At 35.5% G+C, this 24,534-nt stretch overlaps 1 protein-coding gene across 1 annotated transcript in view; it reads left to right on the forward strand.

Moving 5' to 3' along the window:
• The window catches only part of MYO16 (myosin XVI), a gene marked incomplete at both ends in the record, with an annotated part of 315,156 nt that overhangs the window by 116,383 nt on the left and 174,239 nt on the right, over positions 1-24,534 (forward strand). Inside the window, 4 exon segments of the mRNA XM_082305019.1 lie at positions 3,601-3,751; positions 11,936-12,046; positions 14,239-14,304; positions 17,745-17,872. Coding sequence (XP_082161145.1) covers positions 3,601-3,751; positions 11,936-12,046; positions 14,239-14,304; positions 17,745-17,872 — 456 coding nt within the window.

Genomic DNA, 24,534 nt, shown 5'->3' on the forward strand with positions numbered 1-24,534 from the left:
TGACATAGCTTATGGTTCAGGCAATTAAATAGGCTGTATCTGTTTAAAGGTGACTTTAGACTTGTGATATGGCTGCAATGATCACTACTGCACATCCAGTTTAGTACATGTACTTGTAGAACTCTTCTTGATGAAATAGTCCCTAAGCCCACAGATAGTGCAGTCATCTAGGTAGTAATAAATACTACAAAATTAGGAACTTATTCTCAAAGTAATGCTACCTTAATCACATTATATATTTTCTGATACATATTTAAGTAAGTAAATATTAATTATAGTAATGGATGTGTTTCAAAAACAGCAGAAGAATGTAAAGTAAAACAGAATATACACAGATGTGTTTGAGACAACAAAGCAGAAAAGAGTTTACATTTTTCTTCTTACAGACCATTTCCATTTAACCATTCATGTAGCAACTTGCATCTCAGTTATTCTAGTTGTTTCCAACACTCTTCTAGTGTTTAATCCATTCTGAAGTTTCTGTTATGTAACTTTAAAAAGTTTTTTAGACTGAAATTTCAGAGATTATGCAGTCTACAGATGTTAACAGGCTTAGAAATTGTTTGGAGGATCTCAGAATTGCCTGCAGAAGGATTACAGTAACAGAAGTTCTCTCCAACAAAAGCTATAAGCTCAAAGAGCCCATGAAAATGCCATTGCAGAATCTGCCTTGATATAATGTTTTTCATAACATCTTTCTACCAAGTTATAAGCTGCAGTAGTAATTCAGATATTGATGATAAAACTGCCAATTGTTTGATTGGCAGCTCCCATTTTTTTGTATGATTTCTTTTTTCTTAAAAAGAAGGACATGCTAGAGGATGGCAACTTACCGAAAATCATCTATTTATCTAAAAAAAAACCCTACACAAACATCAAATTCATTCCATATATGATGACTTATACACCTAAAAATTAAAATGACTATTCCTCCATATAACATGCAAGAGTTTTTCCGTTAGGTATGCCAATAGCAACAGTCCTACCTTGTTCAAATCAGATTACCCTAGATAACTCTCCCTCCTGTCTATTATGCAACATTATTTTGGCCTAAGTCTCCCTTTGTGGTTAATTATCTATTAATTATCCATTAATTTTCATAAAAGAAGACACTTCATGCTAATCCATTTGCCTGCATTAACATAAAATCTTTTCTTGTGCTGTCCTGTAGTTCAGTTTTCAATGGCATTGCTTGACTTCATCTTGTGACTGGTAGAAATACATATGAATGTTAAGAGAAATATTTTTCTAAAACGCCACTGTTTTCTGGAAACATTTTATTTCAGTTTGTTTTATTTCTCACAATGTCTTCTTGAACATGAGTCATAATGAACTGTTGGAGTAATTTTAATAAGTTTTTTCTTTCTTGTAATCATTCACATTTTTGTTGTAATAAGAATTATATGTCAGCATTTCCATCATCAGAAGTCGTATTAATATCTCACAAATGTACATAATTGATAGGCTATTCTCCTGTACATCAACACATGGAACATGCCTGTTAAGTCATGTTATTATTGTCCTCTTAAGTTCAAAACGCATCTGTGGAAACAGTAGGTACCTTTTTTCCCCCCACTTTGCTGTGATTTACAACCTACTTCTCTTTTGTGACACCTGAAAAGTTTATTTGTTGCGAGGAGTTCACAGCTGAATTTTAAGAAGTGTTTCTAATGTGTGTTGTGTAGTTAATGCAAAAATGGTAAGATTAAACGGGTAAGGTTCAGCTTCGCAGCAAAAAAATCCTGGATCTTCACAATTTAAAAGAAACATCACATGAATAATAAAAAGTTATAAATGGCAGTGCTTCAGTTTTTAATAGTTGAATTAATTTGGCTTATACTTTTCTTTAAATCTCTCTTCTCTTTGTCTGTGATTATATCTTAAATATAATTCAGACCAAAGGAATTTTTGCAGTTTTGGACAATAGCAAAAGACTACTCAAAAAGAAAACTTTATATTTAATTATGTTTTGTTCAATTCTGAGTCTGGGTAAAATGTGAATTAGTATAAGACATTTCTGCTTGTGGGTGTCACAGCTATTTCATTTCTTCTACCGTCTCATCACTGATATCTCTTATTCTATGACACCTAATCACCAAGTTCATGAAAAGAGTTGGCTAATGGCTTTTCTGTTCTGCAATCCAAATCAAGAAAAAAGGCAAAACCAGTTGGCTCTTGGATCTTTTGTCCATGTGACATTTGGTAAACAAACTTATGGCAAATTTATCTTAGGTCAATCAAAGCAGTAAAAAAAAAAAATTATTTATTTTCACTAGTGTTCCTCTAGACATTGTACATTAAAATGCCTAAAGCAAAACATCATTAGAAAGGAAATCGTGTATATTTCATTACAAAATGTTGAAACGAATTCTTTCAGTGTTTGCAGACTGAGGGTTTTGTCAAAAGAAAGGATTTGTTCATGTATTTTTTTCCAATGGGAAACTACATTGATTTGATTTCCAATGAATTCTGCTTGGAAAGTGCTTTGCCTTTGCTTAGGACTGTACCTTTCTAAAACTATGTCTGTGTTTCAGTTTTGTTTCCAAGAACAATGGAAATCAATGTTAGGTATGGTCTTCCTTCATTTCATTTGAGTTAACTGTGTGTATAATCCTGGCTTTATTATAATCAGTAATCAAACTCAAGTAACTTAGAGTAAAAATGAAATTTTTTTTTAACTAAGTTTGACATCTGGGCTTTATCCCATAGTGGAATGCACTATTCCCACATTCCCACATTGAATCCACATTTCCTTTCAAAGAAATTATGCACACATTTTGGCAAGGATCTGTTGTATACTCCATGAGATTGTCTCATATGCACTGTCAGAGCCCAGACAATTATTTTTTAAGCTGTTTGTGTTCGCAGCTCCTGGTGCTGATTGCTCGCTAATTCCTCTGGATGTAAACCACTGCCAAAATCATCCAAGATTTTGGCATTGTTGTTTTTCAGAAGTGTGATATCGTCTGAAGTGTCAGTAGGGAAAACCTCTTTATGCATGTAAGAATAGGTTTAACTTATATGTGAAGAGTATTGTGTATCATTGCAGTAATTTCAGGAGTCTGCCGTTTGCTTGGTTTTTTTTAGCATATCACAAATTCAAAGCAGCTTTTGGTCATAAAATATACCTTGGATATTGTCTGATTAAAAGTAAGCTAATAAGTGGTGGAATTTAATTTCATTAACCGCAATGGCAATATCTGTTGAATTATTTTAAAACATATTCTTTTTCAAAACAGTATTGTGTACATTAATTGTGTATTTTAAATTCAGTTTCCAAATTGGCTATTGATTTGCCAGACTAGTGCTGTCAAAAGCAGACTCATGCATATTCTCTTTGGCTTGCTCAGTTCTGCTTCAGAAAAGATATGGATAAAGGTGAATTTTAAATCAAAGTGTTTTGCTCTGTGTCTTTGGGAACAGACCGACCTATGTAAACAGTTTATTTCTCACCAATTTCTTTTTTGTACTTGGACTGGGAACTAGTGTCATAGCCCTGAATTGTATCGATTCTGTGGTTTTGCCACCCGCATTTGGCAATCTTTTGTTTGTCTGACATCTTCAGGAGGAGTCTGATTGCTTTATTGATTCTCTCTGCAGCAATCCCCTGGCTTTACCAATTGCCAAGCAAGACAGTTTGCTGGAGAAAGACACCATGTTTAAAGATGCAGCTAAAGGCTTATGTAAGCAGCAATCTCAAGACAGTGCTTCTGAAAATGTCCCTGTGAGCACTACAACCAAACTTGAACAGGTAACGGCATGCAGTTTCTTGAAATGTTTGTTAGGGCTTAGGTCTGGAAATTGTAAACTTGATGAAGCCGAAGACCATAGCAATTTTTTTCCCCTCACCACACAGCAATGTCATTTGCACTGTGGAGCCTTGTCTCCTTGATCGCTCCCTGCAATCAGTCTGGCCCTGCGAAGAGTTCCCTCTCTGCAGATTGAACAGCTGCTTCCTGCCCGCTGCTGGCGGCAGGTCAGGGGCTGTGGCAGTTGGAGGGCTCAGAGCTCCTCCAACTCTATTCAGGGTTCTCAACAGGGGAGGGACAAGTGTTAGCGCTGCCCAAAGTGTGCTCTTGTCTCCAACTTCGGTTTACAAAGGGAAGAAACGCAACCTGGGAGACTGCAAAGACAAAAAGAATGTCGAAGGAATATTATGTTGCAAAAAAAGTGACTGTAATTTAAAGATCGGAATTGCCAGATTTACAGCTGCACTGTTAACTCCCTTTCTTGTGCTAATGCATTAGGATACAGGCACTGATTATTTGGATATCCCTTTACAGTTTTCTCCACAGGATCACAATCTCATTCAGCGTATAGGGTGAATACAAAAGGAGGCAATTATCTGTTACTTGTAAATCTGGCATATCCTAACTTTGAATGTTTAAGACTTAAATGTTGTTTTGGTTGGTTGTGGGGTTTTTTTTTGGTACAAGGGGTTTTATTTTCTATTACATGTATTTGGGAAACACATATTCCAGAAGTAAGTATTTAGCCATTTAAGAGAAAAAGTGCTTTAGAATTGGGGAGATGGAGGGGAGATTTTCCATTTAAAATAATTTACTGTGAGTTTGAAGCATAACAAAAGGGCAAGATACTGATTCCACTTAAACCGTGTTCAGTTCAAAAAAACCTGCATAACTGTCTTGGCAGAATCATGTGCATTCCACTGCTTTTTGTTTGAATGCATTTCAGAGGAATGTGTTAATCATATGAGATCAATCAGTGAGTTCATGTGTCAATCATACAAGTCCATCCCTGAAAGTCCTCAGCTTTGGAATCCCATAGAGCACTCATTTCCCTATTCAGTCAGAAGATACCACAAAGTGTTTTGCACTTGGCTTACATCTTGTTTTCATGTCATAAAATTCCTGGCCTTGCTGACTGTGCAGTGATGTGATGAAAACACAGTCAATTCAAAAGAGAAACACTGCTAGTCAGAAAAGTAAATGCTTATAACCCTATTAGAAGGAACCCCCCTATAATTGTAGGAAAAGAGAGCAAGGTGTTTAGCTTAGGGTCTCACTGAGACTATCACTTGCTTTTAGATGTTCAACAGGAGTGTGGACAAGAACATATATACTTCCTTCTGCTTGATTCTGTTTTGGTGCAGACCTAGCTAAAATTATTCAAGTTTTCATTATCTCTAGGCTAGACTTTTGCTTTACAGTTTTGTGCAGTACAATATATGCAGAAACTGATTGGAAGAACAGCAGTTAATCTCCCAGGTGAGAAAGAGCAACCAGAGGTTTTCATGCTGGTAGTTTTCTCCTCCACCATGATCTAGAGTCGCTTCAGGGTCACAGGGCAGATTTTCAAAACTTTACTCTTCCTGCTGTTTTATCATACATTCAGCGTAACTTCCCACAACAGTTACAATTCAAAGACAAGACAGCAGAATTAAAGGTGAATCTCTTGTAGCTCCATTAGCTGAGAAATTTCTGCAGAAAACTCTCTGTGAAATTCTGCTCTACACAAGCTAGGAGGAACGTGTGTATCTTGTGGTCTTTTAGAAGCAGTAGAAACTACAAACCTCGCCCAATATCTGCAGTTGCTGAATAAGGAGTGATACTCCCTTGGAAATGAATAAGCAGGAACAGTCCTATCTGGGAAATCAGCACTAACATGGGATAGGTTAGAAACTGTGCTATTTCAGCAGTTGTGTTTTTAAATCACTGGTTACATTAAAAAAAAAAATCATAGATTAACAGAACTTTTCAGTTGGCAAGAGCTAAATAAGCTTGGCTTTTATGGACAAAAGAGGGTAAAACAGTTTAATCACTTCAGGAAACAGTTTAATTTTAGTAAACTAAAGAAGTCTCATACTTTGTCAAATGAAAATATGAGTTTCTTTTTTGAAGTGACATAATTGTGATCCTGGAAACTGGCCTTTCCATCATAGGTATTTCTTATTTCAGCATGTTCTTGCTAATGTTGCTTGGTTGTATTTATTGGCAGTCTCAGTTTTACAGAACATTAAGCTGCAGTAACTTAAACATATTGCTTACTATGAGCAGTGCTTTGTTTCTTCCATTCCCTTCTCTTGTGGAATAGGAGATACCTATCACAAGTTGGCTTCTGGCCAAGAATCAAGAGGCAGCAAAAACTGCCATAGTTGAAGAAAAGCAATCAAGACCAAAATTTCTGTGTACTTTGAATATTCTTGTTAATGTATTTTTTGTTACCCTGTGAGGATGGGGACTGTATTCTATACTACTTGCCATGCATTCTGAACTGTAGATGTATATATATCTATATTTGTGTATAAAATATGTAGATCGTAGTTTTCAGAGATGATATTTCCAAGTAACACTTTTTTTTTTTTAATTTCACAGTTTGGGAATTAAAAATTTATTTAGTGCTGATACCAAAGGAAAGCTTTGAACAACCTCTTCCCCCTATCCCTGCCTCTTGGGTATACTAATTCTAATGAGTTTCACTATCTTTTATTCTTACCAGTTGCATTCCAAACTACATTCAAAGTAATCATGTACTGTTTAATTTTTCAATAGGATATGTGGAGTGATTACTTGGATTTTATGTTCATATATTATTGAAATAGATCAGCATGACATTTCTTATGCTTCGTGTCAGAAATTTCATACATTCTTAGGCAATATGGCATGCAGATTAGGCCTTTATTGGAGGATCAGAGAGAAAAATTTCATCTTATTACATCTGAAACATGCATTTTTAATAGAGAAAGCTCGTAACTTTTTTGGCTTTGAGAAAACTAACAGCTCAAATTTATACATAGCCTCAGGATTTTTTAATTGCAAAAATAATGAAAAAGACCCTTAACAAAATATTATTTCTCATGAAGTAAGATTTTTATTACAGGAAGGATAGGAGATGGGGATCAAATGACTACATTGATAAAGCATTTTGGGTCTGGTCTCTCTTGGCCTGTATTATCTTTTGCTTTTTCCCAGGTAAAACATGTTCTTTGATCACCTGTAATGTCAAAGTGTGTGCTGCCAAACAAAGCAAGCAGTATGAATAATTTCCAGAATTTTATCATAGCTGGCAATTTCTCTTCCTCTCAGCTGGGGAGGATATTTTTCTGATAGCAGATTGAAATTACTGGCCTGGAATTGAATTATGTGCTTCATGCCACAAACAAATATAGATTAAGTCTTTTCTTTTTCTTAATTGGGTCTTTTTTAAAAAAATATTTTGTCTTTGGCTTATAATTCTTGTTTACATATTGTTGCCATATGAACTGTGTGATAGAGTATCCCCTGATGCCCTTTTGATTGTTCTAGTATCACCACATACACAAGGGACAACTGTGTATATCATAGTATTACACATAAGAGACAGAATGCATACTTATTTCAGTGACACAAGTATTTAAAAAAATAAAAATCATTAGATATTGTTATCTGACAGATTGTGAATGCTGTTAAGTATATGTAATTTAAATGAGTAAATAGGAATCTTCATGTTAGCATTGCAAAAACCTCAAAAACTAATAACTTCCAGAGGCATATTTATATTGGAACTTATACTGTATTTATGGCTATTTTTCTTTTATGTCTTCTAAAATATGCATCATGCAATCAGTATGATAGCCAGATACACACATGGAGGTGAAAAAATAGAGAAAACTCATCTGTATGCTCAGAAAAGTAGATAGAAGAATAGAATTTGAAGGAGCCCACAAATAAGTTACTGTAATAATGTAAATAATGTTTACTCCCAGGACAAATCAGTTGTGACATTAATGCATTTAGAGTTTCTAATTTCTGTGTGATTTATTTGCTCATTGAGCTGTGAATTTTAATGCAGAGTGTTAGAAAACGCTGAATCACCAAATCCTAAACTTCATAGGAAAAAAAAGTTAATGGAAAAAGATTTCAATTCCCTTACTTGGACTTTAACTGAGCGCTTCACACTTCTAACCATCTATCTATAGAGTCAGCATCTCTGGCTATACCTAGATTATGAAATAAAAACAAGCCAGGGTCTGTTCTCTGGCCTAGGGGTATGTGGGATGGGTCCGTGCACATCCATTGGACAAAACTCTCTTCTCCCTCAAAAGATAGGGCTGTGCCCAAACAGCCTATGGGAAATGACCATTGACATGTGACCTGAATGATACCCAGGTGTTATCTGCATGAGTGCCAGCTGCCATGAGCCAAGAACGTACAAGGAAGTCTGCTAACAGTTCACAAAATATGGAGAGCCCCAAGGCAGTGTTCGAATCCAAACCCCTCTTTTATTTACAAATAAAGACATTTATCTCTAGCCTAGTGTATGTTTAATCTTTATAGAGATAGATTAAGAGAAGCTCATTCTCTGGCACAGGTGTTCTGAGTTTTGATAGCACACAAGGGAGTATAGTGAAGACCTATGCCTGCTTTGTTCCTGCGAGCCAGGTGAACACACTAACAAGGGAAGGAAGCCACAGGCTTCAGTCTTTCATCTGCTTTTCCTCTACAAGAAACTTTTTAATGTTCTTGAAATTTTTTTGTTAATTTTGTTCTATTCCAATGTGTATCATCAAAAACAAATGTCAAAATATAATTTACTTTTTTTTCCTGAGTGCAATTCTAGCGAGCCTTACATCGAACTGCCATGATTTTAAAAAAAAAAAAGCAAGAAATGCCATCTTCTGTATGACAGAAAAATCTGCATTCGCTTTAATAGGGTGAGGAATACATCTGCAGAACAGGTGGGCAGAAAGACACAGACAGACATAGCAGGCAACCCGTGTATGTGTGTCTTGTTCAAAAATCGTATTCTGCTTTCTGAGCCTGAAAAGACAAATATTTTAAAAAGCAAGTACTTTAAATAGACAGGAAAAAGGAGAATAGTCACAGTAACATTTTGATAGATTCCACCATTTTAGAATGCATCTCTTCTCAAAAAAATGAATCGGTGAGATGAAGACTGTGGGAAGGTACATCATGAAATTTTCAGCTGGCCTATTTGCACCATTTACATGTTGGAGTAAGTATAGTTTACATGTACATGTAAAAATCAATCATTACATTAGCGAAGTCTAGTAAATAATCTCCTTGAGATACTTACTCTTTTGCATTTGTGCCTTTATTGCTTTTTGGACCTACTGGAATGAGAGGTGTTTTTTTCACAATTTTTACGGGGAAAGAAGGAAATAGAAAGCATCATTAAAGTGCGATTGGGCACTACTGCCTCTTGTCTGTGTAGATATATGTAGCTAGTACATCTAGAGCTACTGTTATAAGGTATGTTTTCCTTACTTTTTTTATGGGTTGCTACTTTATCTGTCTAGTTCAACTTCTGTTGCAGATGGGATGCAGATTAGACGCATTAGATTCCTGTTTTAGTGGGTGAGTGGAAAAACATTGAAAAATCCCATGCTAATATTCGTGCTCATACATGCATATGAGGTTTACGTATACCATTTTAGTCATCAACATTTATTGCCTGTTGGTAGAGCTGATAAAAAAGGAGACAACTTTCTGTGAGGAGTTTGCCTGTTTCCTCATATACTTGTTTTAAGCATTATTTTCTACTGAATGTATTTATCATTAGAGGAATAATAAGGAAATTATTAAAGACTAAAGTAGAGGTCCTCAAATTTTTCTAGTCACTGTGTCATTCCCAAAATGGAAGTTTTTTGAAGTCCTCAATATTATTGTGAAAATCTCAGGGATAGAGCTATTTCAAGAAACAAAAATACAATAATAGCTATAGTGCTTGAAGTAGAGAAGAGTAGAAGCATGCCCTCCATAGATAAAAGGTACTGCAGGGCTCTGGGACTCAACAGAAGTTGGGACCTTGCAAGCCCTGCTTACATATACCTTTCCTCTGTGAGGAGCTGTGGCTTCATACATGCTATGTGACACTTCTTAGAATCAATTTTGCTCTACTTTGCAGTTTCTTTAGTGATTAAGCTTGTGTCTCACTATTCAGTACTGGACTTAGATGAAGATTAGAGTAGGTTGAATTGGGCAAGTGGCTGAAAACCAAGTATAGTACTTAACAGGTTGTTTGGACTGTGAACAACTGCATAGTATTAGGATCACTAAGACCATAAAAAGCTTGGAAGCTGGGAAAAATGTTCATAGTGGGATAGAGTGAGTCAAACATGCAATAAGTACAGATAAAAAGAGGTGTCTTGTTCTTTTTTTGTGTGTGTGTTGATGTGAGAGCAGCCATTTTTTTGACAAACACTTTGAACCATGAGAATATTTACTGTAAAATAAAGTATGAGGTTGATATTCTACAATTTGCATTTGTATTTCTCTATTTGTAGACTAGAGAAGGTTTCAAGGCTTTGTAACTTCATTTGTACCATACCAGTATACGAATATGAGTAAAGCTGGTGAGATATTTAAACAGAAAATACAAGATTTTGTTTTATGTTATAAGGGCTAGTGGTTCTGTGGTTGTGATGTCTGGTGTGCATCATTTGTTTCTTCTTGTTAAAAGAGTAAGCAATGCATCTGTTTTATGACTATTCATTGAATATTTTGATACTGGTATTCAGTACTCCTATTTTTAGAAGAAAAATTTTGATAGAGCCAAAGATCTATGATTTAGAGAAGATACAAAATCACATCTAATTCATCCTGCTTGTTTATGACTATGAACTTCCCAGTGTTTGCTCATGGTCACCTAAAAAATTGCATGTGAATGAGTGTTCGTATGTACATTTCAAGACTCTGGAAACATTGAGACAAAGAGAGATTGTTAGTCTTATTTCATTAAGATGAAGTTCTTCAGCAATATCACACCATGCAGCTCTGACAAGTGCAGGATGAGAACCCAAAGCATTGTGATTTCTGATCTGGCCCTTGAACCTATGGAAACAATAGAAGTTCAGAAGTTTGGGATCAGATTCCCCAATATTAAACACTGTGTTCGTTCCAAAATCTCCCAGTCTGCTTGCTGCTTCTGTCACTGAATTCCTGCCACGTGCCACTGCCAGAGGCTGAGGATGCCGAGTTGTTCTCCAAGAAAAGGCAGTGTCTGCTTTTCTCCTGAGCCTTCATCTTAAGTAGAATAGAACAAAGAATTCCATCTTCATTATCCATCCTCAAACAGACACCAAGAGAGTATTTTAGTAAACTCCAAAGAATTCAAATAGTTCTACCATCATTCACATGAGAATTTTCTCTTTCTAGGTATTCTGCTGAGATGCAAAAATGTTTTTCTTCGGGCTGACATAAAAAAGGAATCAACCTACATTTTAAGTTGAGATCATAATTTATAAGCACACTGCTTAATGTATCAATGTTTATTTTGTCTTTAATCAAATTTCCCTTATCACTTATTCTTTTTTCTTCTGCCTCCTATTCTGTCTTCTGGATTTTGTTTCGGTTTCCTTAGCATTTACTTTACCTTGCAGAGCTTATATTATTCCTCCTAAATCTCGAAAATCTTAAGCTCATTTCATTCACCACTTTTGACTAAAGTCGCAGCTTCTGAATCTCTTCCGGTCTCCTTGACAACATGATTCCCAATTCTTATTAACTTCTATTCTGCAGGAAAAATTCTAATAGAATTTTAAATGCTGTATGATGAAGAGTAGTATGAGAGCTTTGTTAAATACTGTGCAATAAATAGTTTACAAGTGCACTAACTTTTATAGTCTTGATTTCTTCTGCCATAAACATTTAATGAAGAGAGCAGAATTGCATTTGAGCTGGGAATCTTTATGTGTTCAGGGATAGCAAATGGCACTTAGTAGGGGTCTATGTTCTTAAGAGCCCATCAGACTCATGCACTGATACACCTTAACATTGATAATAATTTTTTATGTTCTTTTCTTGCTTAAGATTAATGATGTATAATTGTTTGGGAGGAGCGACAACTTTCTGGTTTCCTCATGCATTTCTTTCCATAAATTCTAGTGATCCAGGTTTATACTTTGGGTTAGAACATTACAGTACAGAATGACTGGTTGTGAAGTTACTTTATTTCTCTAATTTGTGTTTTCTAGATCAAGCTAATGCCTCCAGCTCCAAATGACGACCTGGCTTCTCTGAGTGAGCTAACAGATAGCAGCCTGCTTTATGAGATTCAGAAGCGTTTCAATAATAATCAGATATATGTGAGTTGCTACTCACCTATCAACAGTAAGCTTTCAAAAAAGAGCAAATGAGAGAATAGGAAAAATAGGATTACTATCATAAGTACGGGACGGTAACCTGCCCCTGACTCATGACAAATATTTAAATGGATCAGGACATATGTGTGCAATTTCTCAAGTTTATACAGGAAAAGCAGAAATAAAAAATGGAATAACACTTCAGATAGGTTTGAATAAAATTTATATGTGTTTATTTCACAGAGCAAGTGTATTGGTAAAAATTGATGGGCGCATGTAATCTTCCCTCTCAAACTACCAAAAGATCCTTTCATCTTTAATGTTATGTTAACTTAATTTTAATAGATTTCTGGAAATAGATTTCATGGAAACATGATTTCTGGAAATTTAAAAGAAATTAGATTTTAAAAGCTTAGAATTCAGCATAGGGGATTTAATTATTCATTATCTCTTCCTATATTACAGAAATAATTCTCTATATTTTAATGTTAATCATCTAGATACCAAATTAAATAATTATAGCAAGGTTTTTGTAAAGCAGGTTTTCCTGGTTTTGCCATATTAAACTCGGGAGGCATCTGGTTAGGCATAGATTACTTCTGGAGAAAAATCTGCGCCTGAAAATTTTTGTATCCTTGTTCATATCTTATTCGTAACTTATTTCTAACCTACTGAACAGCTGAGTGGCATGTTAATGTGAAGCATGCAAATTGTTTTCAAATGTATATGTTGATTGCCCTGTTTAGATTAAAGGAATATGGGGAACTGGCATGTTGCTGTGAATACCTTTGAAATTTTAGGAACTTCAATTCTAGCTGTTATGGCATTCAATAATAATAAAAATTCTGGTTTTTAGAATCATGGATCAAAACCTATTTTATTATGATTATTTCTTTTGCTTTATCTCACTTTCAAAGGTGCCAAACACATAACTTTAACTGAATTCAAGAGGACCCACAGATTCTCAGTATTTATAAAAAGGAAATCTTTTATTTTAAAATACTGAAGATTTTACCTAAGAGGATCTCATATCCTACTCTGGCATTCTCCTTAGCTTAATGGAAATTTATAGGCAGTGATCATTAATATTCTGCTCAACAGCAGCCACCATGCTTTGGTAGAGTGTCAGCATCAATGCTAAAAACCCTTCCATGTTTGGGTGATTTTGTTCTCAGACTTAGAAGGAAAAGTCCTTGGACTCCAATTCCAAACCAAAATCCTCCTTAGCACTGAACACATCCTGTTTCATGTTTCAGCAAACTTTATTAAGTTCCATGCTGCAGGAAAACTCAACAGTGAAGTCGGGGTGGGGGAGAGAGACGAAATAAATTACTGCACTTCCGAAGAAAAACAGTACATTTACTATGAAAGGCAATATTTTGTGCCTCCCCAAATCAAAACACTTTATTTTGAAAAAGGCAGCATGACTGGGACCGTTCACATGTTGGTTTGCTGTCTGACTCCTTCAAAGACAGAAGTCTGACATTTTTCTAAGAGCATGATATGGCAGCAGCTACTTCTGTGGAGTGAGAAGTATACCAGCAAGGGGGACCTGCAATCTTATACTTAAGTACATCTTTCACATATGAGTGTTTAAATATGAAATAATAAAATCTTAGCCCCTTTGCAATCAGTGGATGGTTTGCTATTTTTAATATAGCCGGGATTTTTTTTCTATATGCATGTACATATGTTCATATACACATGTATACTTATATATGTATCAATTGCTCTGTCTTATCCCACAAGCAACATATTTTAATGTATCAATTCTGAGTAATCAATACAGCATTTCTAAATTCTGTCATCTATCCTGTAAAAAATTGTTTGAGGAGCTTGTTTATTTGGTAGGCATTTCACATTTTTGTAGTTTAACAAATAGTAAATTGCCAATTAACTTTCAAATAATCTACCAATAATATATAGAGTGCAATTCTACTATGCATAATTTTCCATTATGAAGAACTCAGTTTTATTAAAAAAAAAGAATAAGTAATGCTATCTGAATTGTAAATTTAGATCTCAATTTAAAGTTATGAAGATAAAAGCTCTGAATTTGCGGATTATGTTTGATATGTTGATAGCTAGATTTAAGAGCCTTTGCCAAAAGTCCTTTCTGAAAGAAAACCGTTAGCCTCCTTAAAGATTTAATTTATTACTTAGTAAAGCAATTATATCTTCTTTTTTTTTTTCAGACCTACATTGGTGATATACTGTTGCTTGTTAACCCATTTAAAGAACTTCCTATTTATTCTACCATGGTAAGCATTCTCTCTTTAAAATGTTATAGTGTGGATCTTTTTCAGTGGATTCATATAGTTCATTTAGCAGGGCAAACCCCTAAAATTAATTAATATATATGGCCTTTTATATGTTGGGATCATCTTAGTTTTAAAATTTTAGCAAAAAATTTTTAATTTCTTCCAAGGTACCACTAGTTTTTCTGTGTCTTATTTGTAAAACAGCCATCTTGCTAATGTTTTGTGTGAGCAGTAGCACTTTCGATTGTTTAAAAACAGTTCCTGATGTTTAACATGACCTCAGTGGTTTCTGCCACTGCCAAACTTGCAAAAATAGACACTTCATGCAGTGGTTGTTTGAGTTCACACCCCCCTTGCCCAAAAGACGATGATGGCAATAACCTTGAATGGTGCAGAAAGGCTCAAAATGGCCGTCTGTGCTCCACACCGGGCCACTCAGTTCAGACACCGTACAGGCAGTGAGTGCAAAGGGCTCGGCATGAGCTTAGCACTACACTGGGGCAGTCGCACGGAGGTGGCTTGTGTTGGGCTGAGGCAGTATGTGGGCAAAGGGAACTTGAGTCCATGTATGCACTGCCATATGCAGAAGGCCACTTAGGAAGTGCTTCAGATGTTTCTCTCTTGAAGAGTAGTACCCTTATCTTTCTAATCTTTCACTTATGAGACAGACTAGTTATTTACAAGGGGTTTATAATTTCAGTACCTAGACTTTGATACTAACTTAAGTGGCCTTTGTAGATCAGCGGGAGTAACTTCAAATTATTTGATCTCTGCTTCATCCTCACTCAGCCATTTTAGAGACAGAGTATTAGCATAACTGTTGATTTCTTTCCCCCACTCCCTGTTATTTTCTCATTGTTGCACTGAGATTGCATTACTGCGCAGAGATCAGGCTCACTGTTGTGTTAGGGAGTGTTCAGATATGTTTATTTAGCTTGCAAGAATTATAAAGGGTTCAAAATTTGGTAAGCAAACTAGTCTGTGGCTGTTTTCTATGTCATGTGGCTTTGTGTGTATCAGTAGTAAATTTGAGAGAAAGAAATTCTGTGACATTCAATGGCAGTAGCAGCGGATTCCAAGTTGGCAGTCTAAATTTAGTTTCTAGAAATGGAAATCATCCATCATCCCCAAGGTTTTAGATGATGATATTTTTTCTGTCACTGTGTATTTTACATTAGGTACATGATTTTTTGCACCAAGGGAGAACTGTAAAGAATAAGAATTTAGATGGTAGGTTCACATATTAAAATGTTTCCCGAACATTTGCTGCATCTTGTCTTGACCTCTCTGTGATAGGTCTGTTTAAGCAAGTTTAGCATGAGACACTTTGTGTCCTGTAATTTTTTGGGTCACCTTGGATGATCATTGCTTTTACTCCATCATTATTATCTGCATGGTATTGTGCATTAGGAAGGTATTTTCCAGGTTATCAAAAAAACATGGTTGTAAATTAGCTTTGTTTTCTCTGTTTTTGAAATGCTTAAATATACTGCAGCAGCTAAGCTGGTGTTATATTGAAGTCTGTAACTGTTACATGGTCTGTATATTCAAGTAATAAAAATTGATGATGTCCATTCCTCAGTAGACACTGACATGCTATATGATGTGGCTCATTAGCTAGCATTTTTGTTTCAGGTATGTGGTTTGTTAGCTGTCAAAAAAAGACTGCAAAGATATATTGGGCATGATACTGTTTTAAAAACCAGGATGTAGCAATGAAAAGATTAGCATGTACATTTTTCTTTAGGTTTAACCTCTTTAGGTTTTCTTCTCTTTTTTAAAAACACTTTTCATAAGTGCTCAGCAATTTTTATTTTATTGTCCTACGCTGACCTCCTACACTTAGCTCCAATAGAATAATACTAAAATAAATCTTTTTGTAAGCAATTACTTACTCTGAGATGACATAAAGAATCATATGTTAATGGACACTGATATACATTGCTTTGTATGAAATTCAGTGCAATTGCTAGATGACAATATTAATGCATTTTTACACAGAAATACACTGTTCTACTACACTGTACATTATAGTAGCACTATACTACTAGGAACATGCAGACATCACTTCAAAGTAACGGTTTGTAGAAGCAGTTTGTGCTACAGTCATCCTGCTTTGTTGCATTTGTGCAGAATTTCTTTGTGTCTGATTAGGGCAAATATATTCTTGACATTTCTGTGTTAGAAAAACATGTAAACTTGCAGAGCACTTGCAACATTATGCAATGAGAATAAGTATATGAAGGTTTTTCTTTCTGCTTTGTGACATGCTGCAATGATTCCTTGAGAATTGGTGTGGATTTAATCTTGGTTAGTCTGGTAGCTTCAAAGGCCTGAATGAGAATAGGGCTGTATTGTGGAGGATTCATTCAGCCACAGCGTTGTAGATGCCCCAAGATTCAATAGTTTAATATGTAAATAAATAAGACAGGCATGGGACAGGAAGGGGTGATAAGCACCCAATTAGTTTGGAAACAGGAGCAAATACAAAATGGCACTGTGGTGGAAGAGCTGTTAGAGAGAATAGTTTGAGAAAATAGGACAGGATGGAAAGGAAGGGATTTGGTAGTTTAAGTGATAGCATCTGGTATCATTCTAGATGCTTCGTAGCATTCCCATTGTCCCCCAGCTGCCATGGGTTTCTGTAGAGCCTGTGTTAATTTTCTAAACCCATGAGATGGTCTGATAAAAGCTATATAGAAAGGTAGGTAAAATTATTTATTTAAGGGTATTTGTAAAATGGTATGGTGTTTCTGCTCACAATCCTATCTGAAATCACATCCTGTACTTTCTTTATTATATTTATTTATTCTGAGAGAACAGAATTGTAGATATTAGCGGACTATCTCATTTTTCTAAAATCTGCTTGGTATTAGCTGAAAGAACATCAGGATATCCTCAGAAAAAAAATAAGGTTTCAGAAGCAGATAACTGATTCTACTCCTACTTAAGCTTTAAGGATAATACGTGTTATAAGGATAGTACATGTATCACAGAAGTTATTCTGTATTGCAGAGAGAGTATTTGTGGGATCATGTAATAAATGAATTAGTTTATAACTTAAGCCTTTGATTTAAATTTTAACTTTTCATGGGATGATCATATTTCATTTTGTAAGATTTTTAAGTCAAGACATTGAAGAACTATAAACGTGAGATATTAAAAAGTAACTTAATAGGTTTTGTTTTAGTCAATGCACAAACCAGTATTGTTGAGTCCTCTAGTTATGTTTAATTTTGTATCTTAATTAGATCTTCCATGCTTACAGCTCTGTATTCTTTAATTAAAATCCTCATAGATACTGTAATGGTACTACATGTATACATACAGAGATTCTGTTCATAATGCTTAGAGAGGTTTGCAAAAGACCCAGGATTAAGGGGGTGAAACATAATTAGTTTGAAATGTATTGATCATGTTAATTTTCTATAATTTTTTAGGTCACCCAGCTTTATTTAAGTAACTCTGGAAAATTGTGTTCCTCACTTCCCCCACATATATTTTCCTGTGCTGAAAGAGCTTACCACATGCTATTCCAGGAGCAGCGTCCCCAGTGCTTTATCCTCAGGTGAAAATTTATCTTTCTATTAACCAGTTTGTAACTCCTGCCTTTCAGCTGTTTCCCCCAGGACTCAACAGTTGAGATTTCCATTTTATTTTTTCTTCCAGCTGATTTCTTTCTGTGTACTGATCTCTGTATCATATGTTAAATCAAAATAGAAATGAAAAAGGTTTAATTACATCTCAAGTTCATAAATTCTCTTGGGGAATTGCCACTCCATCTAGCTGCATCTAATTAGGAGCAAAGAGTTAATGGTAAAGAACTCAAAACTGCTGTGTGTGTTTGCTAATATTACATGGATCAGGATTAGAAATAGAATCTAGTGACAATAAAAATGGGAAGTCCTTGACTGAATTATAAACCTCTGAGTTGGGGCACCTGTATTGGAGCTTCCACTCTGCCTCACATGTTTGTGTGGCCATGAGCTTGTTATTTAGCTCTCCAACTTCAAAATGGACTTTAACCAGTACCTTTATTCACAGTGTTATTGCAGTGATAAATAACTTCAAGATTGTGAATAAATGTATTAGAAATCTTCAGTGAAACAGAGTTTCATCCAAATATGCTGGTTTTATAATGGTCAAACTTTGAATTCACTTGGAACTTTTCATCCCCAAATCTGTTAATCCCTTTTCTTCCTTCATCCTACCTGAAAGCAATGAGTCTGGTGAATTTGATGTAGTTGCTCAAAGAAATTTGTTGCTCAAACTTTTCACTTTGACAATTGCTGTTGGCTGAAATATTGGCAAGGGTTGCAGAATTTAATGAGAGACAGGAAAAAAAAAAAAGTTGATTTTAATTTGACCAGGAATAAAGGCTGATCCATTTGACAAATCTTGTAATTGCCTTTGAACTACCTCTAATTATAAGGAAATTGAATACTATGAAATGGAGAGGATATGATACTCAAAAGCAGCTAATAATGCTGTTTTAGAGTTACAAGAAAATGAACATGTAAATACAATCGTATGTATCCATTTCCATTTTTATTGCATTATGTTTATGTGAATACAGACTTCCGTGAATATTTGAAGTTCTGTATATTAAGTCTTCAAATACATCTGAATATTGTAATTAAATGTTTCTTTTAAAAGCATAGTTTATGAAAAAACCATAGTTTATAAGTTTCTAAATTATAAATGTATAAATTAATTATGTGTGGAACTGATTGTTGATTGGTTGAAGCAAATGGTAACCTTTTTATAATCTAGTCAGAATGGAATAGCTACTTATTCATCCGGTGAGCAGTGACATTTAAGCAGAGGTACTAGCAATATTAGGAAATCATTACTGTATGTTCATATTACCTTCTCATAAATATTAACTCTTGTTTAGGTATATTCATGTTGATAAAAATAAGAAATACCCTAAGGCACTGTTTTCAGCATTTTCTTCAAAGTAGGAACTTTGGACACTGCTAATTGATTAATATCTTTGTGAAGTTGCCTATAAGTGTAGACAGAGAAGAAGCAGAAAATAATATTTATTCACACTTCAAGAAAAAGGCTAACTGCCAAGCTAAGTATTATGTAGTAGTCCACAAAGAATATTGTACTTTAATGTACTTAAATGGCTTTGATATCAAGGAATAGTTGCTACTGATGATTTTGTATCAGGATGTCAAGGCATGTGTTAAACCCCACTGTCTTGATCCCTGCCGAGCCCACGGTGCCTTACTATAAATCAGTGACCTGATGGAGAATGTGACAAGAAGGTGCTCTGTTGATGGCATCAGTGCTTGGCAAGACGTTTGCATATCACATCAAGGCAACCTGTAGATATGCTGTCCTAAAGTATCCTTTATGTGGCTAATTAATTAGATCTAAAGGTCACTTGTGAAAATGGAAGCTGAAAGGAAAGCATCTGGTAATCTGGAGTAGGAGATAAGTATAGCTGCAACTTACTAAAACAGCTAGAAACAGTTCTTTGTAAATAGCTTGCTTCTGCTAGCACTAAATGAGAAAACAGAAGGGAATTGAGATCTTTTAGAAGTTCATAAAGAGGTATTAAAAATGGGATATTCTCATCATGTTAGTCCATTGGTAGAATATAAATAAGGCATGTCTGGAAAGTAAAGGAGATATAGGAAATTTCTATTGGTTTTCTGACAATAATATTAATAATCTGAAAAATATCCTTGACGTAACTTAAGTTATTCATCTACCCCTTTGCTGTCACCTGGTCGTGTGTGTGTGCATAAACTTGTGGGTGTGGTCAAAGTGGATTTCTACTTTCTTGCTATTTCAGCTGTAAAACAGCATTAGCTGTCAGCAAGAGAACGTTCTTCCACCACTGTGAGAGATGATTCATTGGTTACATCTATGTTAATAAGCAGCATGGATCAGGGCTTATTTTCTGGCCCTCAGGTCACGTGGTATAGCATCCAGTCAGTTTTTCTTTGATTTTTCACTTGAAGAGGGGTTTGTGGAGAAGTTTTCAAGATCTCAGTTTCATTTCCTCTCAGAACCAAATAACTGCAATTCTGCAGTTCTGAAATACTCCAAGCTTATGTGTTTTACTCCAAGCTTATGTGTTTTACTTTGTTTTCTCCAAGCATCCTCTTCATTCCTGAGTAAGAAATTCTGTACATTTGGCCTATGATCTTTAATTTTAAAATACCTGCAGTTATAAAGCTGAGTTGTGGATAGAATTCTGTGCATGCATGTATAGTGTGATGAGTGTGCCTAGCAACAAATTTGAAAAGTAAAGAAATACGCTTCCCTCTAATGTGGAATCACAGGCTGAATGAAGATGGGGGAGTTCAGAGAAGCTTTCCGTAGCTAGAAAGGCCATTTCATATAAGTGCTTAGAAGGAAGGAAACAGTGGATTAACAAGCGAAAAGGACTCATAGATCCATGAGAAGGTTACACTGGAATAAGCTGGCTAGAAGTGCTTCTGCCCTTCTACCTTTGTCTGCTCATTTCCTCATTTCTACATCATCCTTTGTGTCAACACAAACATTCAGGTGGCGGTATGGTGAGCTGGGCTGGAGAAATACTCTCAGGTCAAAATTAGACCTGCGAGGGTGGTGGTGATGTTGAGGAGCTAGGAGCTATTTTAACTGGAATCTGTTCCAAAGCCAAATTCACCTAGAAGTGAAATGAGTTGCCACAGCAGGACTGGCAGGGACCACTGTTTCTGGTAGTGGTTTTGGCTTAGGCTAAATAGTTCCTAAAATCCTTGTACCATGTTTGCTGCTGCTGTAATATCGGAATGGTTGGCCTGAGACCCTGTCCAAGTCAGAGCTCTTACAATGAGGAGTATCAGTGTGCCACATAGGAAAATAGCCACACCAAATAAGAAGGGTGCTAGTTTCCTTTGTTTTTATTAGTAGTAAATCCAGTGAAAGTAGATGTGGGTATGCACTAATCTCAGGATGGATTACCTTGATATCTGCATGATACGCCATTTTGGCATATTAGCACTCTTGGAATTACACACCAAGAGTACACTTTTGCCTTCTGTTGTCATCATTAGCAAGTGAAACATGATGCAATTATAGAATAAAACTCTTAAATCTATATTTATTTTAGGTCTATTTTACTTTTAGTTATAATAATACTTTATAGTATAAGTAATTTGTCAGTATAATTTATAAATATAATTATGCTTTAGTTTTATTGTAAAGATTTTACCATAAGAAGAGGCTACTCCGTTGACATGCATGTTGTGATATGACATGGAGCAATGAGAATTAGTACCATGCCAGTATTTTACTTTTCATGTGCAATTCTCAAAATATGTCTAGCTTAACTATTAACTGCCAGGGAAGAATAAAGTGATGGCAGTATGCGTAACTCTCATCTGAGTTTTTCCTGAAAAGTTTGAGTTTATTATTTTAAAAAACAGTAATTTCTTTACAGAAGACATTTATTTTATTTTCAGTACATCTTGCCACCTTCAATCTTTCCAAAAGGACTGGGAAGAATATCAGAAAATGTACCCTTATTCACGTTAATCCTATCATCTTCATCAAGCTTCGTAGCTTGTTTATTTTGTGGTGATATAGTTTATTTTCTACTAGCAACGTTTTTCAGTTATTTTTTTTTTCCCTGCCAAAGAGTAATTACAAAAAGATACTTCCCATAAGTTTGGTGGCCATTACTAATGATTCATGAGTTACTCTTTTATTGGACACATACTGTGGCTAATGAATTCTGCATGCACCATAACCCTTAATGATACTGTTTTTCTTAGTCTAGTCATTTTTGCCTCCCATATTTTCCCAAGAGATGATAATGAAAAGAAATGAAGGCACCTGAAGTTGTCTGAGTTGCAGCTTAGCTGCCTAAGTCCAAAGCTATGGTCTTCAAACTCTTGCTAAACTACCAGAATCTACTTTCTGACCTTAAAGTGCTACTTCAGTTTTCAACCCATTTGTGTGTTCAGGAGAGGTTCATAGTTTCTGGCAGGGCAGTCTTACAGCACTATTTATTTCATGCTTAAGCCTGACTGGGATCCAGGAATTTTACATTTCTGCCCCAAAGTCCATTACAACAAGCTTTCTCAAAGCGTTGCTAATTCACATCACTGAGCTCAGAATCTTTATAAATCAGACATTCACCCATGAGCAGTTGTGCTTATTGTATATGATGCTGCTCATAGCTATTGTCCTGTTCTTTCTCTCTTATATAAGTTCCATCTTGTTTTTGTTTATTTGTTTTTACTGGTTTTCTTTCTTTAGCTGCTTTTCTCTAGTGATATATTCAGAGTAGAAGCCCTTCAGGGCCAGACCATTTCTATATTGTATCCTTAGCCAGATACGGTTGGAGTGTCCTGACTCCACAGAAATGATTGTGATAATGTTAGCAATTAAATATATGGAAGCAGAGACTCGACCCTTTTCTTTGGGAATAAACAACAGAGTAATGAGAGTGAGTGCTCCTGTGATCACAGGGAAAAGGTTTGTAGCTGCAGATCTACTGTGGCTTCCCCCTGAGCACAAAAATCAAGCTAATAAAAAGTCAGCACTTCTGTCATGACTGTGGCTGTTCTCAGAGTGGTAAGCTACCTGCTGTTTGCAAACACAGCACGGGCTTGTGCCAGAAGAAGAAAAATTCTCCGTTCTGTAGTGTCATCACCTAATATTTACCTTTTCTGTTTTCTGTGCCTAAAGACACTGCAGGTATGGAAGTGTTCCCACCTTTCTGTAGCCTTCAGAACTTGGTGGGTATCAGATCATCTTAAAACTGCTTAGTAGAAGGCAAGCTTTAAGACCAAGAGCAAGTCAAAGTTTCCAACAAGTGGTTAAAATATGAGAAAAAAAATCAAGATGGAAATCAACAAAACGATCTATCAAATGCGAAATGTTCTTCCCTAGTGGCAAGACTCTTTTGTAAGGTGTTGTTCGCATGGGAAACAGATTTAGCAAATCTTGAATTTTCCTATTGAGGTTGCTTTGGAGAGTTGCCCCAAAAAAATGAAGACACCAATTCACAAACAGCAAATATCCATCTCCAAGGTATTTCCTTACAGATCCAGAAGAATACTTCTGTCCCGGTATATATCCTGGAGTTAACTTAGGACCAGGCCAGTCCTTTGCAGGGAAAATCAAGTGTTAAAAGTATCTTTTTCAAGTTTATTCTTTAATCTAAGGAAATCCATTGTTTTGCAACTTAAATTAGAAGGTATAGAGTGTTAAGGAATTTACTGCTCAGTTTTATGGTAGAATCCCTCTGTCTCCTGTTACATGATTCAGTGAAAATGGGAATCTAGCATTGCCAAACTTGCTTTGCAGTACATGAGTTTGATTTTTGTCTCTCATTGCTTGGACCTCTCTGACACTTCAACTCTCTGCTTTGCCTGCTCCCTTTGTTTCATGCAGGTTGACTGGCTCTCCCCAAGCAGCAAGGCAGACAATGTGAAAAAATAATCTTTTTTTTAGTCTTGTAAAATGAATCACTCATTACATAAAATATTACACATAAATATCAATGGCAAAATATTCCAATAACTGTGCAACTGTGAGTAGATCATTCGCTTTTCAGAGGCTGTATATGCTGTATGAATGTACAGAAGATAGAACAGACAGTGGAACACTGAAGCAATGACAAAGGAGCAGACAGTGTCCTATAATGTGTTAGGTTAACTACTCAAAGCTCCACTTATACTTCTGTCATTGCTACATTCTTTATAAATTGCATGTAATTAGGAATATTTCTTGGAAAAATACTTATTAACCCCTAATTTATAAATTAATCAACTTTATCATTTTCTGGTTTGACCTCTGCATTATATTAAAAACCTTACACTTACAGGATGCAGATTTGACACAGATTTGAGATAGGGGTCTTAGTATAACACTATTACATACTGCTAGTGGAAAGGAACCCTCTGCAAACCCAGTGGCAACCCTTCTGTGTCAAAACTTTGTGTTTCCATGGTAAAAACACGTACATCATCATGTTTTAAAGAAGTTTTAGAATTGCACTTTAGACTCTTACAAATCCAGCAATGCTAAAGCACTTTATTTTGCAGAACATTCATAATGTCCCATTTAAACTATGTGAAGCTGTGTTTTCATCTTCAAATTTAATAAAAAACTCACTACTATTTCACATTAATGTTAGCTGTTTCAGTTTTCTTTGTGACTTTGGTCTTTTTCTGCTGCTATCTATTCCCCTAAACATCATATTAAGTCTTTGCTACTGAACTGGTTAAGAAAAGG

Source organism: Platalea leucorodia, assembly GCF_965183815.1.
Source record: "Platalea leucorodia genome assembly, chromosome: 2".
Classification (NCBI taxonomy): domain Eukaryota; kingdom Metazoa; phylum Chordata; class Aves; order Pelecaniformes; family Threskiornithidae; genus Platalea; species Platalea leucorodia.